This window comes from Anomaloglossus baeobatrachus, chromosome 1 (assembly GCF_048569485.1).
Source record: "Anomaloglossus baeobatrachus isolate aAnoBae1 chromosome 1, aAnoBae1.hap1, whole genome shotgun sequence".
Classification (NCBI taxonomy): domain Eukaryota; kingdom Metazoa; phylum Chordata; class Amphibia; order Anura; family Aromobatidae; genus Anomaloglossus; species Anomaloglossus baeobatrachus.
The window spans coordinates 324,597,725-324,613,316 of record NC_134353.1 but is presented as its reverse complement, the minus strand read 5'-3'; the positions used below and the strand labels follow the sequence as shown (position 1 = coordinate 324,613,316).

The window sequence follows — 15,592 nt, the reverse complement described above, 5'->3', positions numbered from 1 at the left end:
AAATTGCAAAAAAAGTGCGATTGCACGATTGTTTTTGAGATCTTTTATTCACTGTGTTCACAATATGGTAAAACTGATGAGTGGGTGTGATGCCTCAGGTCAGTGTGAGTTCGTAGACACCTTAACATTAATACTTTTACTTTTATCTAAGGGGTTAAAAAAAATGTGTCCAAAAAAAGTGACGCACATTTTGCGCCATTTTCCGCGACCCATAGCATTTTCATTTTTCGGGATCTGGAGCTCAGTGACAGCTTATTTTTTGCGTCTCGAGCTGCTGTTTTTAATGGTACCATTTTTTCGCAGATGCTATGTTTTGATCGCCTGTTATTGCATTTTGCGCAACATTTGCTGCAACCAAAAAACGTAATTTTGGCATTTGGAATTTTTTTGCTGCTACGCCGTTTACCAATCACATTAATTGATTTTATATTTTGATCAGGTATTTCTAAACTCAGCGATACCAAATGTGTGTATATTTAAAAAAAAAATGTAACCCTTTTATTTTCAATGGGGCAAAAGGGGGGTAATTTGAACTTTTAGATTCTTTTTATTTTTTGAATTTTTCAAAACTTTTTTTTTTTACTTTTTTTTATTTTACTAGTCCCCCTTTGGGACTATAAGGATCAGCAGTCTGATTGCTCTTCCATATCTGCTGATCACAGCTACACAGCTGTGAACACCAGATATGCTCATCTCCTGTCTCACACAGCTCTCGGCCGGGTGAAACAGGAAGTGAGTCATGTGAGCTACAGGAGTCATCACATGACCCTGTGCTACCATGAAAACCATCAGATCCACGTGATCACATCACGTGACTTCCGGTGTCTTGCGGTGAGTAAACTTTCACCGCGACTGCAATTAAAATAACGCTGTCACATTTTGACAGCGCCATTTAAGGGGTTAACAGGTACGGGCAGATCGCGGATCTGCTCGTTTCTGCTAGGCACACATGTCAGCTGTACAAATCAGCTGCCATGTGCGCAGATCTCCCTCAGCAGCCAGGTGGGATTAACACTATGACCATTGGGACGTAATTTTACTGCCCACAATCGTTGAGGGGTTAAACATCACATCTTTAAGATCACATTTTGCTTAAAGGATTTTCATCCCCAAAACTATTTATGTGTTACAGTCCATTCCTCCATTACTGAGAAATCAGCTTTTTATTGATATGCAAATAAAACTAAAGGACTATGGTAGATGAAAAGTCTCTGTCACTCCAGCTCTATTCCTGCCCAGTGCTGCCTCCTTCTGCTTGACTGATGCCTCCTTTGCCTGAAGTCACACAGCATAGAGTCAGTCAGTCAAGCAGGAGGTGATATAGCTGAGAGGGGAATAGAGCTGGAGTGACAGAGCCTTTGGATCTACTGTACCATAGCACTTCAGCCTCATTTACATATCAATTTAAGTGCTGAATTCAGAGTACCAGATGGATGGACTTGCCAAGTAAAGTTATTGCTGGACTTGTCTTTGAAACAGCTACATGGACATATAGTCCATTTTGTGAAATCCTGATAGATTCCCTTTACCTTTTTGTATATTTAACTGATAAATCTCAAATTTGGTACTCATAATAAAAATGAGTTCAGGCCTACCTACTGGCCTTGAAGGTGAATTGTGCCTCTCAAGTATAGCCATGATCCAGCATCTTTCTGCGGATAGGTCAACTCCATAGGAGTCAGTCTGGCAATATCACATTTTACTACCTCAAAGGACATGGACACCTTTTAGGAGTTTTTTTTTTAGTTTGTTTTTCATTTTTTTGCATTTGTATTTCATGACAAATTTCGTGCCATTTGCCTTCTATAGTGTATGTATTCTGCGATCTATTGCTGGTTGTTGAAGAATAAGTTAACTGTGAATTCTTCAGTGAGCTTTGTCTGACCAGAAGATTTGTAACTATTTTATAGATATTAGTGACAGGAATTGAAGGCTTATTGAAGTATCCTCATGTGTGTTAGAACAGAACGAAAAATCTGAATGGTGAATTCTTGCTATGGTAGGATGTTCAAAATATAACATATTGTCCATTTTATATTAGACGATTTATACACCAGTTTCTTGTTGTATCCAGCTTCGCAAAGATGTCACCCTAGTGTACACGCCAGGCTTTTTTGGTAAGGCACATCCATAACCAAAACTAACAATTCCTATGAGTGACCACCGGTTATTAGACTGTAGTGCAACCAAAGGTCCTCCTGAGTCACCCTAAAATAAAGGAGAAGACATTTTTTTATTATTAGATCAGTGTATTAAATTGAGTTTCTAAAATAAAATCAACATTATTAGATATTCCTCATCAAGTGATTAAGTCTACAAGAAGAGGAATAGCTTTCATCAATGGTTGTAATAATAGGACCCCATAAATGAGGTATATGGACACGGTTTGGCTTCATGAGATAACCCCTTTAATAGAAGTACTACACTGATCTCTATATGTACAGCATAGGATGGAGCCTGAATACACTGTGTGCAGAATTATTAGGCAAATGAGTATTTTGATCACATGATACTTTTTATACATGTTGTCCTACTCCAAGCTGTATAGGCTTGACAGCCAACTACCAATTAAGTAAATCAGGTGATGTGCATCTCTGTAATGAGGAGGGGTGTGGTGTGATGACAGCAACACCCTATATAAGGTGTGCTTAATTATTAGGCAACTTCCTTTCCTTTGGCAAAATGGGTCAGAAGAGAGATTTGACGAGCTCTGAAAAGTCCAAAATTGTGAGATGTCTTGCAGAGGGATGCAGCAGTCTTGAAATTTCCAAACTTTTGAAGCGTCATCACCGAGCAATTAAGCGTTTCATGGCAAATAGCCAACAGGGTCGCAAGAAGTGTGTTGGGCAAAAAAGGCGCAAAATAACTGCCCATGAATTGAGGAAAATCAAGCGTGGAGCTGCCAAGATGCCATTTGCCACCAGTTTAGCCATATTTCAGAGCTGCAACGTTACTGGAGTATCAAAAAGCACAAGGTGTGCCATACTCAGGTACATGGCCAAGATAAGGAAGGCTGAAAAACGACCACCTTTGAGCAAGAAATGTGACGCCCTGGCAAAACCAGGTAGTCACAGATGACTGTACCCCCTCCTGGGTGCAGGAATCACCTTCTCCTTGGGATTCTGCCAACACAACACTACACACAGGTAACACCAGCCACAAAAGCCTAGTCACCCCCCTGGGACAATAGGGACACACCAGTGGGCGGGACCAGGCGGATGGGAGCGCCCACCTTGGGGTCCTGAGGTGTCAGGGGAGGGAACACGTCAGTTAGTGAAAGTTGAAGTCAGAGTGGGAGTTTAGTCTAGGCAGTGGAGCGGAGAGGAGTGTGAAGTGGTGGTCAGGGGTTGGAGCCCCTGGACTACCGGACTACTTGAGCTGACTAGGTGGCAGACGGCAGAGCAGGGCCACAGGTGACGGAGATACGGTCGCGGGAGACCTAAAGTGGACCGGGGCAGGGTTGTAGCTCGCCGCGGTGCCGACAGCGGGAATCCGGTCCGGAGGCCGTGCACAGTCGGGGTGCCTGGACCCTAGGACGAGGAAGTTTGCAAGCCCCTTGTTAATCAGCCAGCAGGGGACAAGGTTCCAGACTTTGTCCCACAAGTAGCCCAGAGAGCAAAACGGAAGTCCAACGCGGGGGATAAGGTGTCTACCAGAACCCACAGAGATCCCAAGGGTCAGATTTTGCGGGCAATGGCTCCCACAGTACACAAAACACTGGGGAGCGGATTTCTCCCGTTTTATGCAGGTTAAGTCAACACACAAGAAACTACAAGTTCAGGAGGAAGGGTCCCTGCCCTGTCAACCCGTGTGCGAGACCAGCACACCCCTCCAGAGGCTCCCGGCATCCGGCCTTAGCTTACCACATGGACTTTGTGTGATTTATTACCACAGTGAGTACACCGGTACCATCCGGTCCATTCCTAAAGACTGCTCCCTGCAATCCCGCACCATCCTCTGGGCCCCGGGACTACACCTCCCCTACCCGTGGAAGGGATTCCACCTTGCTGCCCAGCTCCATCAGCCCCGGGCGTCCCATACCAAGACAGCGGCGGTGTCACCAACCCTCACCGCAACCCACGGGTGGCGTCACTGACAAACTCTTCCCCTGTAAATAACCCCCCTTTTATTTGTTGTGGGTGACGGGCCGCTGTATGAGCCCCGGATCGGGCTGCCACTCGAGCCCCAGCCACGATCCCGGATCCGAGCGCCTCGGGCAACCTTCCCTGACATGGTCAGTCATCCCCCCTGCCCGCGACAGAAACATAAGATAAAACGGCAAGACTGGGCCAAGAAATATCTTAAGACTGATTTTTCAAAGGTTTTATGGACTGATGAAATGAGAGTGACTCTTTATAGGCCAGATGAATGGGCTAGAGGCTGAATCGGTAAAGGGCAGAGAGATCACTCCGACTCAGACGTCAGCAAGGTGGAGGTGGGGTACTGGTATGGGTTGATATCATCAAAGATGAACTTGTGGGACCTTTTCGGGTTGAGGATGGAGTGAAGCTCAACTCCCAGACCTACTGCCAGTTTCTGGAAGACAACTTCTTCAAGCAGTGGTACAGGAAGAAGTCCTTATCATTCAAGAAAAACATGATTTTCATGCAGGACAATGCTCCATCACATGCATCCAACTACTCCACAGCGTGGCTGGCCAGTAAAGGTCTAAAAGATGAAAAAATAATGAGATGGCCCCCTTGTTCACCTGATCTGAACCCCATAGAGAACCTGTGGTCCCTCATAAAATGTGAGATCTACAGGGAGGAAAAACTGTACACCTCTCGGAACAGTGTCTGGGAGGCTGTGGTGGCTGCTGCACGCAATTTTGATCGTAAATGTCGCGGGCGGGGAGGACGCCGTCGCTGCTGCGCTCTCGCTAACGCTCGGGTCCGGCGCTGCTGCAGCTGCTGCTCGGTGGCTCGAGCGGTGGGCCAGATCCGGGGACTCGAGCGGCGCTCCTCGCCCGTGAGTGAAAGGGGTGGTTGGTTTGGGGGATTTAGTCAGTGGCGCCACCCACGGGTCGTGGTGAAGATAGGCACCACCGCTGCTGGTGACGGGGATCCCGGGAGCGATGGTAGGGAGCAGCTGGGATATTGTTTTCCCCCTCCGTGGGTAGGGGTCGGTGGTCCCGGGGCCCGGTGATGTTGTGACGGGGAGGCAGGGTTGGTGAGGTGCAGGGTTGCAGAGACAGCGCGGCGCGGTGCCGGATGGCACGGATGTACTCACTCAGCAAGAAAGGTACAAAGTCCTCGGTAAACCAAACGGCTGGATGGACGGGTCCCGCAGCCGGCTGCAGTGCTTCTCCCCGGACAAGTGATGACGGCTGTCTTTCCCTGCACCTTGATGTTCTCTTTCTGACTACTATGGATTCCCAACGGTAGTCCGCTCCCCGGTGTATGGGTACCGGAGGAGCCCGTTTGCTCGCAGACGCTGGCCCTTGGGTCTCTAGCCTTAGGCGGTAGCTGTATACCCTCACGGTGTGGGCGGTTGCCTTCAATCGGGACTTTTGCTGTTGTGAAACCCCTGGGGTTCCAGTCACATTCGGATCTGACTATTGTCGGCGGCTCCAAGCCTGGTCGGGGTCCGATGGCCCTGCCTGTGTGTGTTGGCTTCATTTCGCTCCCCGGTCGGTACCGGCGGGCAGTCGCCCGTCCCCGGTCCTACGGTTCCGCGTTGCTCCACCACTCCTGCAGACGGCCACCACCGTCTGCTAACCTTGCTGTCAGTGCCTGGACAACAAACCCAGACACCCAAGTGTTTACTCCTCTCTCTTCCACCTCCTGGACTAAACTGTCACTTTTCCCGCCTCCAGGCCTGTGAACACCTCGGTGGGTGGGGCCAACCACTTGGCTCTGCCCCACCTGGTGTGGACATCAGACACTGGATGGAGGCAACAAGGGTTTTTGTTTGGCTGGTGTCCCTGTCTAATGGGGTGGGGGGTGTTTGTATGTTATCTGTTGCGACCTGGCTAGGCCAGGGCGCCACATTTCCCCTTGGTGAAATGCAGACCGTCCGCGGGCTGCCCGTCCATCACCGGTTTTCTTTTTCTTTTTAAAAACTGTAAAATATAAATAACATGTAAACATTTTCAAACATAAGCATTTTTGTGAGGACACTTGAACGTTACACATATATAACAAGAACATTTTTAATAATAACAGACGGATGGACGGATGTCTTCCGCTCTCCCACCCAAGCAACCACGCTGCCCCTAAAAAGTGGGCAGCACCCCTTGACCCCAGTCCAGGTTCAGGCTGCCCGAGCGGGAACGGGTACGGTTACTCGCACCCGGCTGTCATTTCAGGGGACCCCACGTCCTTGGGGGACCCCTGACCCCCGGAGGATGGCCACCGGTCCTGGTGGTGGTCGGGCCCCAGCCTGCTCTGCTGCGGGCCCTTCCTCCAATCTGCCTCTCCGAAGGCGGCTCCGACGGAATATCACCCTTCAACTTATTTACATGCCCACCAGTTCGTGGGTGGCCTGCCAGTTCTCGGCCATGTCCATGAGTAGTCTCTCATGCAAGTTGTAAAACACACAGGGTCCCTCCGGGGACAACTTGCCAGCAATGGCCGGAATAATCACACAGTCAATCAGGTAAAGCTTCGGTTTGATTTACTGTCATTCATTCTGCTGAGGGTCCCAACTTCTCTTTTCCTCATCTTTAAACAGCAATCCCGCGGCACAGCTGCCGTTGCTGCCACTCCCAGTGTGGAGCACCTTCTGCTTGCTCCGGTTCAGGCGGTGTGGGGGATGGGCCCAGACAGAGTCCCTCTGTGCCGGCTACGACCGGTACCTTCAGTAGTGAGGGGCCCCGCTGTGATGTGGCCTGCTCTGCCTCCTGGCAGCTGCATCCCCGCCGTGCCTCAGCCGAGGCTTGGAGTCTGGAAGCGGTCGATGGGACTTGCGGTGCTGCCCTCTGGTTGAGGATCGCCTCCGCTGCAGCCGGGCGGACTGCCGGGGCTGCCGTCATCTCCGTCGCAGCCGGGATGTAAGTTGGGACAGGTGCCAGGGCGGTGACAAAGGTAAGGTCCAGGGGTCGCAGGTCTGGGCCCTCTCCCTCAGATGCTGCTGGCTCCACTACCGGTGACAGGGGTAACAGGTCGGTCAGGGCGGTGGCCGTGGGCATGGGCAGTGAGGGAGGTGGCGTGGTGGATAGCAGCAGGCCGGCCCCTCAGCCGTATCGACCGATCCCTCAGGGATATAGGGGCGTGGGTCGCTTAACCGCTCCTCTGAGACCACCTCCACTTCGGATGCCCAAATGGTTGCGGCCAGGCCCTTCATCTCTGACATCCACTTCGCCAGCTTGAAGTGGACTTGGGCCTGGAGCTCCCGGCACATCTTTCGGCTGGATCCAGGAACGTGTTTCAGCAGAGTCCTGGTGTCCCTGCACACTGCAGCGCTAGTTACATGCCGCCGCGACTGCGACCGCCACTCCTCCGACAGCTCAGCCGGCCGCAGACATCTTCTTCCCGTCCCCCCTTGGTACTCTTCAGCACTTCCGTTTGTTGGGGGCGGGGCTTCGCTTTCGCGCCTTGCCTGCTCGGAGAAGATGCTCAAGCGGGAGATTTTCGCGCCAAGATGGCCAAGACCGCCGGCGGAAATCACAAGGCGCACTTTTACTGGTAAGTAGATGGGTTCAATCCTGTTCGTGACACCAAGTTGTCGTGGGCGGGGAGGACGCCGTCGCTGCTGTGCTCTCGCTAACGCTCGGGTCCAACGCTGCTGCGGCTGCTGCTCGGTGGCTCGAGCGGTGGGCCGGATCCGGGGACTCGAGCGGCGCTCCTCGCCCGTGAGTGAAAGGGGTGGTTGGTTTGGGGGATTTAGTCAGTGACGCCACCCACGGGTCGTGGTGAAGATAGGCACCACCGCTGCTGGTGACGTGGATCCCGGGAGCGATGGTAGGGAGCAGCTGGGATGTTGTTTTCCCCCTCCGTGGGTAGGGGTCGGTGGTCCCGGGGCCCGGTGATGTTGTGACGGGGAGGCAGGGTTGGTGAGGTGCAGGGTTGCAGGGACAGCGCGGCGCGGTGCCGGATGGCACGGGTGTACTCACTCAGCAAGAAAGGTACAAAGTCCTTGGTAAACCAAACGGCTGGATGGACGGGTCCCGCAGCCGGCTGCAGTGCTTCTCCCCGGACAGGTGATGGCGGCTGTCTTTCCCTGCACCTTGTTGTTCTCTTTCTGACTACTATGGATTCCCAACGGTAGTCCGCTCCCTGGTGTATGGGTACCGGAGGAGCCCGTTTGCCCGCAGACGCTGGCCCTTGGGTCTCTAGCCTTAGGCGGTAGCTGTATACCCTCACGGTGTGGGCGGTTGCCTTCAATCGGGACTTTTGCTGTTGTGAAACCCCTGGGGTTCCAGTCACATTCGGATCTGACTATTGTCGGCGGCTCCAAGCCTGGTCGGGGTCCGATGGCCCTGCCTGTGTGTGCTGGCTTCACTTCGCTCCCCGGTCGGTACCGGAGGGCAGTCACCCGTCCCCGGTCCTACGGTTCCGCGTTGCTCCACCACTCCTGCAGACGGCCACCACCGTCTGCCAACCTTGCTGTTAGTGCCTGGGCCACAAACCCAGACACCCAAGTGTTTACTCCTCTCTCTTCCACCTCCTGGACTAAACTGTCACTTTTCCCGCCTCCAGGCCTGTGAACTCCTCGGTGGGTGGGGCCAACCGCTTGGCTCCGCTCCACCTGGTGTGGACATCAGACACTGGAGGGAGGCAACAAGGGTTTTTGTTTGGCTGGTGTCCCTGTCTAATGGGGGTGGGGGGTGTTTGTATGTTATCTGTGTCGACCTGGCTAGGCCACGGCGCCACATAAACAGATCAAGCATCTGACAAAATCTATGGATGGTAGTCTGTTGAGTGTCATCAGAAAGAAAGGTGGCTATATTGGTTAGTAATTTTTTTGGGTTTTGTTTTTGCACGTCAAAAATGTTTATTTCTAAATTTTGTGAAAATAAACAAGTCAGATGGGAATATATTTGGTTTTTATTAAGTTGCCTAATAATTCTGCACAGTAATAGTTACTTGCACAGATATCCTCCTAAGATAGCCAAATCTAAAAAAAACCCACTCTAACTTCCAAAAATATTAAGCTTTGATATTTATGAGTCTTTTGGGTTGATTGAGAACATAGTTGTTGATTAGTGATGAGCGAGTATGCTTGTTACTACTCGGTACTCGCACGAGTATTACTGTACTCGGGCTACTCGGCGGGGACCAAGTAATCTCGCAATACTCGTGCTGTACTCGTGGTCTTCATGTTGGCGCTCTTTTTAGAGCCAGCCCTTATGCAGGGATTGGCTGGCAGACCACTGCAATGCCACAGCCCTGTTGTGGAATTGCAGTGATTGGCCGGCCCTCACAGCATGACCGTGCCTTTAGCCCGACACTTCCCCGCTCGGCTACGGCCCCTCCCGCACTCCACTCCGCGTGTATATATATATGCACGCTTACACACACACACGCACATTTTTTTTTTTAATTTACAGTTTTATGGTTTCTACATGCTGCCGGTGGTCATTTCAGAATAATACTCGGGTTCCCCATAGGATAACATTGGGCTCGGTGCTCGGGCCGAGTACACGCGTATCTTGGGATGCTCGGCCCGAGCCTCGAGCACCCGAGCTTTTTAGTACTCGCTCATCACTATTGTTGATCAATAATAAAAAAAATCCTCTAAAATACAACTTGCCTAATAATTCTGCACACGGTGTAGGAGCAAATAAAGCCTGTGGAGCTGTGTACTACACTGTCATACAGCCTCTGTGCATTGCTGGTCCATGCACGTATCTCTACTGCAGGAGTGCACAACCGCAGCCGCCATGTTGCTGGTTGTGACCTGCGCAATGCTGAAAGGGAACAGCTGATGGCAAACCTGTACAATCAGCTGTTGGTATCCCTACCTGAAGCACTGGTAGACACAGACAGAGATGGGCCCTGCTCAAGAACAATATATGGGCCCTCTGCAGCTCATAAGTGCATGATAATGTACAATTACTCCGAATTTAGAGGTAGAAATGGCCCCCTTACTCTTGGGCCTCTGTGCTGCAGTACAGGTTGCAGCAATGATATGTCCACCCCTGACTTGAAGAAAGCTGGGAGTGGCAGCAACTTAGCTGCTCAGTAGCCAATCAGCACTTTCCTTCATTGTAGAGGAGAGCGCTCATTGGTTATTACAAGCTCCTAGCAGTGGCAGAGACACTGTGACAGAAGTCTGCATTCACCAATGAGCGCTCTCCCTGGTAGTACGGTAACACAGTAGCGCTGATTGGTTACTGAGAGGATTCTATCACATAGTCACATCCCTGCACTGTGTGACTGGAACCTCTGTGGGGAGGAGTGCTCAGCTGCTATTGTAGAGGGGTGTTCCTCCATTACTTTTATGTTGTGCTGTTTATCATGTTGACACCCATGAAAGTTGTTTCTTTTGTCTACTCCCCCACAGCTTCTAAAAGGTGGACATCTGGGCAAGGCTTGGAAATCCTGTGAAGATATATGTGCCCAATAGTGATGAGGGAGCATTACCATGCGCGGATGCTTAGTACTCGTAACAAGCAGTTGGACGCTCGGATTCACACCTTTACTGAGTATATTGGAAGTCCATGGGAAACTCTTCATTTTTCCAGAAGATCTTCAAGAAAAATGCTCAAATGTCCCATTGATTCCAATTATACTCTGTACACATGTCGCGTGCATCTGAGCGTCTAACTGCTTGTTAAGGGTATCAAGCAACTGTGCATAGTAGTGCCCGCTAATCACTAGTGCCCAACTTTCAAGAGAAGGCAGGTAAGCATTACACTATGACTAAGAGCCCATTTAAACCAACTGTAGCTGTTAAATATCAATTGGCTACATGCAAGCCAATCAGCTTTTATTTGTCCTGTTTAAAAAGGCTGACTGCGCTTCTGTAGCACCCACGGGGCAAGGGGTTAACTTTACTTGTCGCCAGGCCAATGATGTCGGGTCTGGGATGTCACGGGTGGCCCTGCCTGGCTTTGTGGTCCCGAGGTGTACAATAAAGGGGATGATGACATGGTAGTTTGTCTCAAGATGCCACCTATGGTACGCAGCCAGGGATTAGCTGTCGCTGCGGGTGATGTCCTCCGGGGCTGGTGCTGTCACAGCAAGGGTGGTTCTGCTCCCCACAGGTGGGCCCGAAGAAGGATGATGAGGGACTGTAACGGCCGTTGGCGCTGAAGTGCGGGTCGACAGCGCCGGCAATAAGAGGCTGAGTCAGCTGCTGCAGTTCCAGGTCTTTTTACTCACAGTTCAAGTGCAGGCTCAGTTTACAGGTCTCTGCCATTATGGGCACCAGTCGATCCCGGATAATTTGGAGGTCATCACCGGTGTTCCCACTGTGTGTCTTGTCTGGTTGGGGTCCCTCCAATCCCGTGGATGGAATGTGGAACGGGCTGCGAGTGTTTACTGCACTCACCACAGACCCTGACATCCCTGGTAGCTGTAGAGAACCTGGGCTGAGCTGCCTGCTCCAAGCCACGGGTAGTGCTCCCAGAAGTGTGAAGGTAGAGATAATACGCCTGGACTGAAGTCCCGACTGTGCTCCTCATCCCAAGCTGTGCCTAACTGACTGTGTGTGAAGATGCTCCTTTCTTTCCCCCAAGTGGTGCCCGCCCCCAGGTGGTTGTCCTAGTGACCGTGCAAGTCCCATGCTTTGTGATGGCAACCCCACTATCTACTCCAGGCCATCCTTCCAGTGGGAAAGCACCTAACTGAGTGTGGTTTGTGAATGTGAGAAACACCAGCAATTAACCTCTTCCTTACGTCGGATGAGTACCGCACCTTAAGTGAGGTACAGTACCCTGTGGCGACTGAAGCCTCAGGGGAGCCACACTTCCTTGCCCACAGAAATGATTGTTCTGTGCAAATAGAACTGGGTTTTATCGTCAGCACATCACCTGGTTACACATTAGAGCAATGAGTTTTAAGTAAGTTTAAAGGGGTTCTCCAGTCTCAGAGGAAAAGTCAGCCCTTTCTCTGTGTGACTGTGTGGCGCCCCTGAGACTTCAGTCGCCACAGTGTACTGCACCTCACTTAAGGTGTGGTACTCATCCTGGATCCAGAGGAGGTCGGTACCGGTTCCACAACACATAAACTCAAACACACAAATAGGTTTCCTCCCCAATGAGGACCAGGCTAGAGGTAGGTACCAAACATGGGGGGCTGCCACCCACTACTAACAGAGAACCGAGGGAGGAGCAGCCAGCAGGGAGAGTTAGGAGCAACACAACAGTTAGGAGTTCTCCAGCAAGAGAGGAAGGGAGCAGACTGGTTTACCGGTGACTCTGGTGAGACGCAGGAGTCAATACGGCCGCCGAGGGGAGAGCTTAATTGCTCCCTCAGGACCGGCGCGGAGCAGGGTACAGCATACTAGGGTAGAACAGACTTCAAGTTGTATCACCAGAATCTGCAGGACAGGGAGATTGTATGTCCCTCTGGCCACCACAGTTCCCAGAGCACAGTGCTCCGGAGTCGTGATCTAAGTCAGGCCCCACCATGGACCCGCGGCACCTGCATACGGGACAGGAGTTAACTTTTCAAGAACCAAGGTCCCCAAGTAGCTTCAGGCCACGGAGATCCATCTCTAAAGGTGCAAGGAGGAAAGGCCCACTGTCCATGGTACCAGTTCTGACCTCCTACGGATCCGGGATCGACTGGGGCCCATCACGGCGGTGACCGCTACTCCGGGAGTGGCAACCAGGACTGTGAGTAAAGAAACCCTTAAACCACAGAGACTGTGTCCGACTGTCCTTGCCGGCGCCCTGCGTTTCGGCGCCAATGACCACTACTCCCCTTATCTTCTTCCCCGGGGCTCACTCCACCTGTGAGGAGCAGAACCATCTTTGCTTCTACAACCATCCGCCCCGGAGGACAGCATCCCCCCCCCCCTTTATTGTACAACTCGGGGCCATGAAGCCAGGCAGAGTCACCCGGCCGTGACATCCCATACCAGACATCACCGGCCCGGCGACGAGTATATTTAACCCCTTGCTCTGTGGGTGTTACAAGTGCATAATGTCAGATAATGTCAGATTCTGACAGTGTGAAATATGCACGCTATCACGGTTGCCCATGTGGTAGTGACATAACTGCATGTGTGAGACTTGCGTATTTGTGGTCACGTACCAATTAGTCTCATCCGGCCTTCTCTCTATTCTCTTCTATTGAAAGAAGCTGAATGAGACCATCCACCTGGAATGGGAATACGGGGGAATTGTGATAGCGTGTGCATCCCATATTGTCATAATTCAGCAAACTTTCCATCTGAGATCAGACAATCCCTTTAAAAATCATTTTACCTGACAAATGTTTTGGGTAACCTCTGTAGACTGGCTTATAGGTAGCATGCTGTTGTAGGGACCCTCATTCCTTATTATCAGCAAGTGTAAATGGGCTTTTTAAGGGATTGTCTACTGGAAATCCCCTTCTAAATTGCTTTATTTAGGGAAGATGTCATTAAGTATTACTATGTATGGCTTATACAATCTTAACAACAGGAGGAATGGAATACCAATCATGAGAAATGTATGGACTTTTTGATCTAATGGTGGAGGGTCACATTAAGGGGACACATCGAAGAGGCATTATTACTAGGTTACTTGCCTTACCCCAGGCAGTGGTAACCCACGCTATGCCACTGATCAAAGATACAATAAACATACCTGACATGAATCGATTTTTCCCTCTATATAACCAGCACATATCATTGAAGGCTTTATCAGATATCCATACATCTGGTAACTGCTGCATAAAGTTGAATTGATGATTTTTAGTTCTGCTTGCTGTAAAACTGACGATAAACTTCCTATAAAACAAAAAAAATATTATAAATTACATTTTTTTCAAACTTACAGTCTAATTTCTGACAAAATTTGTGTGAAAATGTCCACAAGGATAATATACATAATTTCAGCTTTATCTTTGGTCTCAGGTTTTTTTTCCCCACAACTTTCTATGTACCAGCTACGATAACATGGATCAGGGGCATTGAAGATTGTGGGTAACAAACAAAAATATTACATTGCTCTATATCAATTTTGTTGACTATGAGATAACATGTGATCTTAATAAATTTTGTTGTGCTGAATCAAAAAAATCTCATTAGTTTCTCCCAGTCATGTCTGGTTTTTTTTTCCTGCAAACCGTTGCTTGTTAAGGAACTCTTATAGTAATAGTATAACTATATATATCTAATAATATTATATAGATATGCTGAATATGCAAAAAGAATGCTTAATATTCATTTGGTATAACTAATAGGAAGACTGCTTAAAAAGCTTTTCAAAACTGCCGAAGTTGGAATTTTATGGCTAAACATTATAAGCAGCATTCAGTTGTTCAAGAGGCTTACAAGTAGCAGCAAATTTAACACAGTTAGGTTTTTAGTTTCAAAGACTTCCAACACTTGAACAGTTTGTGGGCTGTGCAGGAATGATCCTGATATATTCTGTTACATTTGTGGTTATCTTACAACACCCACACATAGTAACAAACATGAGTGTCAAACTGCATTTCCTTCGTAGCCACCTGAACTACTTCCCCTTTAATCTTGGCGCTATGAGTGAAAAACAAGGAGGATACTTTTATCAAGACTTCTGGACCATGGAACATAGATATCAAGGCAGATGGAACACAAACATGATGGCGGACTACTGCTGGTGTTTAAAGCATGACAACCCTGATTGTAACTATTCCCGAGCAATCGAAAAGAGAAAATGTTTCCCTACCAATTAAACTTTACATGATTATTGCTCTCTTCGTTAGACGATAGACTTGTTGTTTGCATGAAACAAATAGTATATACTATCACTTCTTCAGGATTCAACTTTAAAATCTTTAATTAAACATTTCTCATTTGCGAAAAAATTTGAGGCATTGCATATTTTTTACTTGATATCTGGAATGAGCAAAAATAATTAGGTCAGCAGATTTTTTTTTCTTCCAAATGTAGATCAGTGTTTTTAAAGTCGATAACTTGTTAAAATAAATTTCTTATATTTGATAAAACATTACGTTTTCTAACCTCCATCTGTGAGTGTTCCCCATCCAGTTACATAACATGAAGAGTTGTCAGGAAAGAAATCCAATGTATCCGGTAAGCATACTGTTTGGATATATTGAGTAAAGTTTACTGGAATGGATAACTTGAGAAGTGCAATGTCATTTTGGTATTCTCCGGTGGTGTAGTTCTCATGCAAAATTATATTTTGGAGTGTCATCACAGACCCAGAAGTTAAAAAAATGGTTCCTAAAGCGACTGTCCAAGAATTAACATCTCTGCTCCTGTGGGGAAAGAAAATGCAGAAATATCGCCATTTAAATAAATCAAACTAATAAAGGGTAAGGCTGCTTTCACACATCCGGTTTTTCCTGTGCAGCACAATCCAGCGCTTTGCAGAAAAACCGCAACCGGTTTTTTTGCCGCCGGTTGCGTTTTATTTGCATAGACTTTCATTAGATTGTGCCGCATGGGCTTGCGTTCGGTCCGGTTTTGTCGTATGCGGCAGATTTAGCCGATGCGGCGGCTGGATGGAACGTTGCCTGGCACGTTATTTTGTCTGGCAAAAAAAAAC

General features: G+C 49.0%; 1 protein-coding gene across 1 annotated transcript in view; it reads right to left on the bottom strand.

Annotated features, from left to right (window-relative positions):
- Positions 1-2,046: 2,046 nt before the first annotated feature.
- Positions 2,047-15,592, bottom strand: part of LOC142299118 (transmembrane protease serine 11D-like) — a 165,354-nt gene continuing 151,808 nt past the window's right edge. Inside the window, exons 11-13 of the mRNA XM_075341811.1 lie at positions 15,043-15,302; positions 13,682-13,824; positions 2,047-2,208 (exon numbers count right to left, since the gene is read on the bottom strand). Coding sequence (XP_075197926.1) covers positions 2,047-2,208; positions 13,682-13,824; positions 15,043-15,302 — 565 coding nt within the window. The remainder of the gene's footprint in view (positions 2,209-13,681; positions 13,825-15,042; positions 15,303-15,592) is intronic.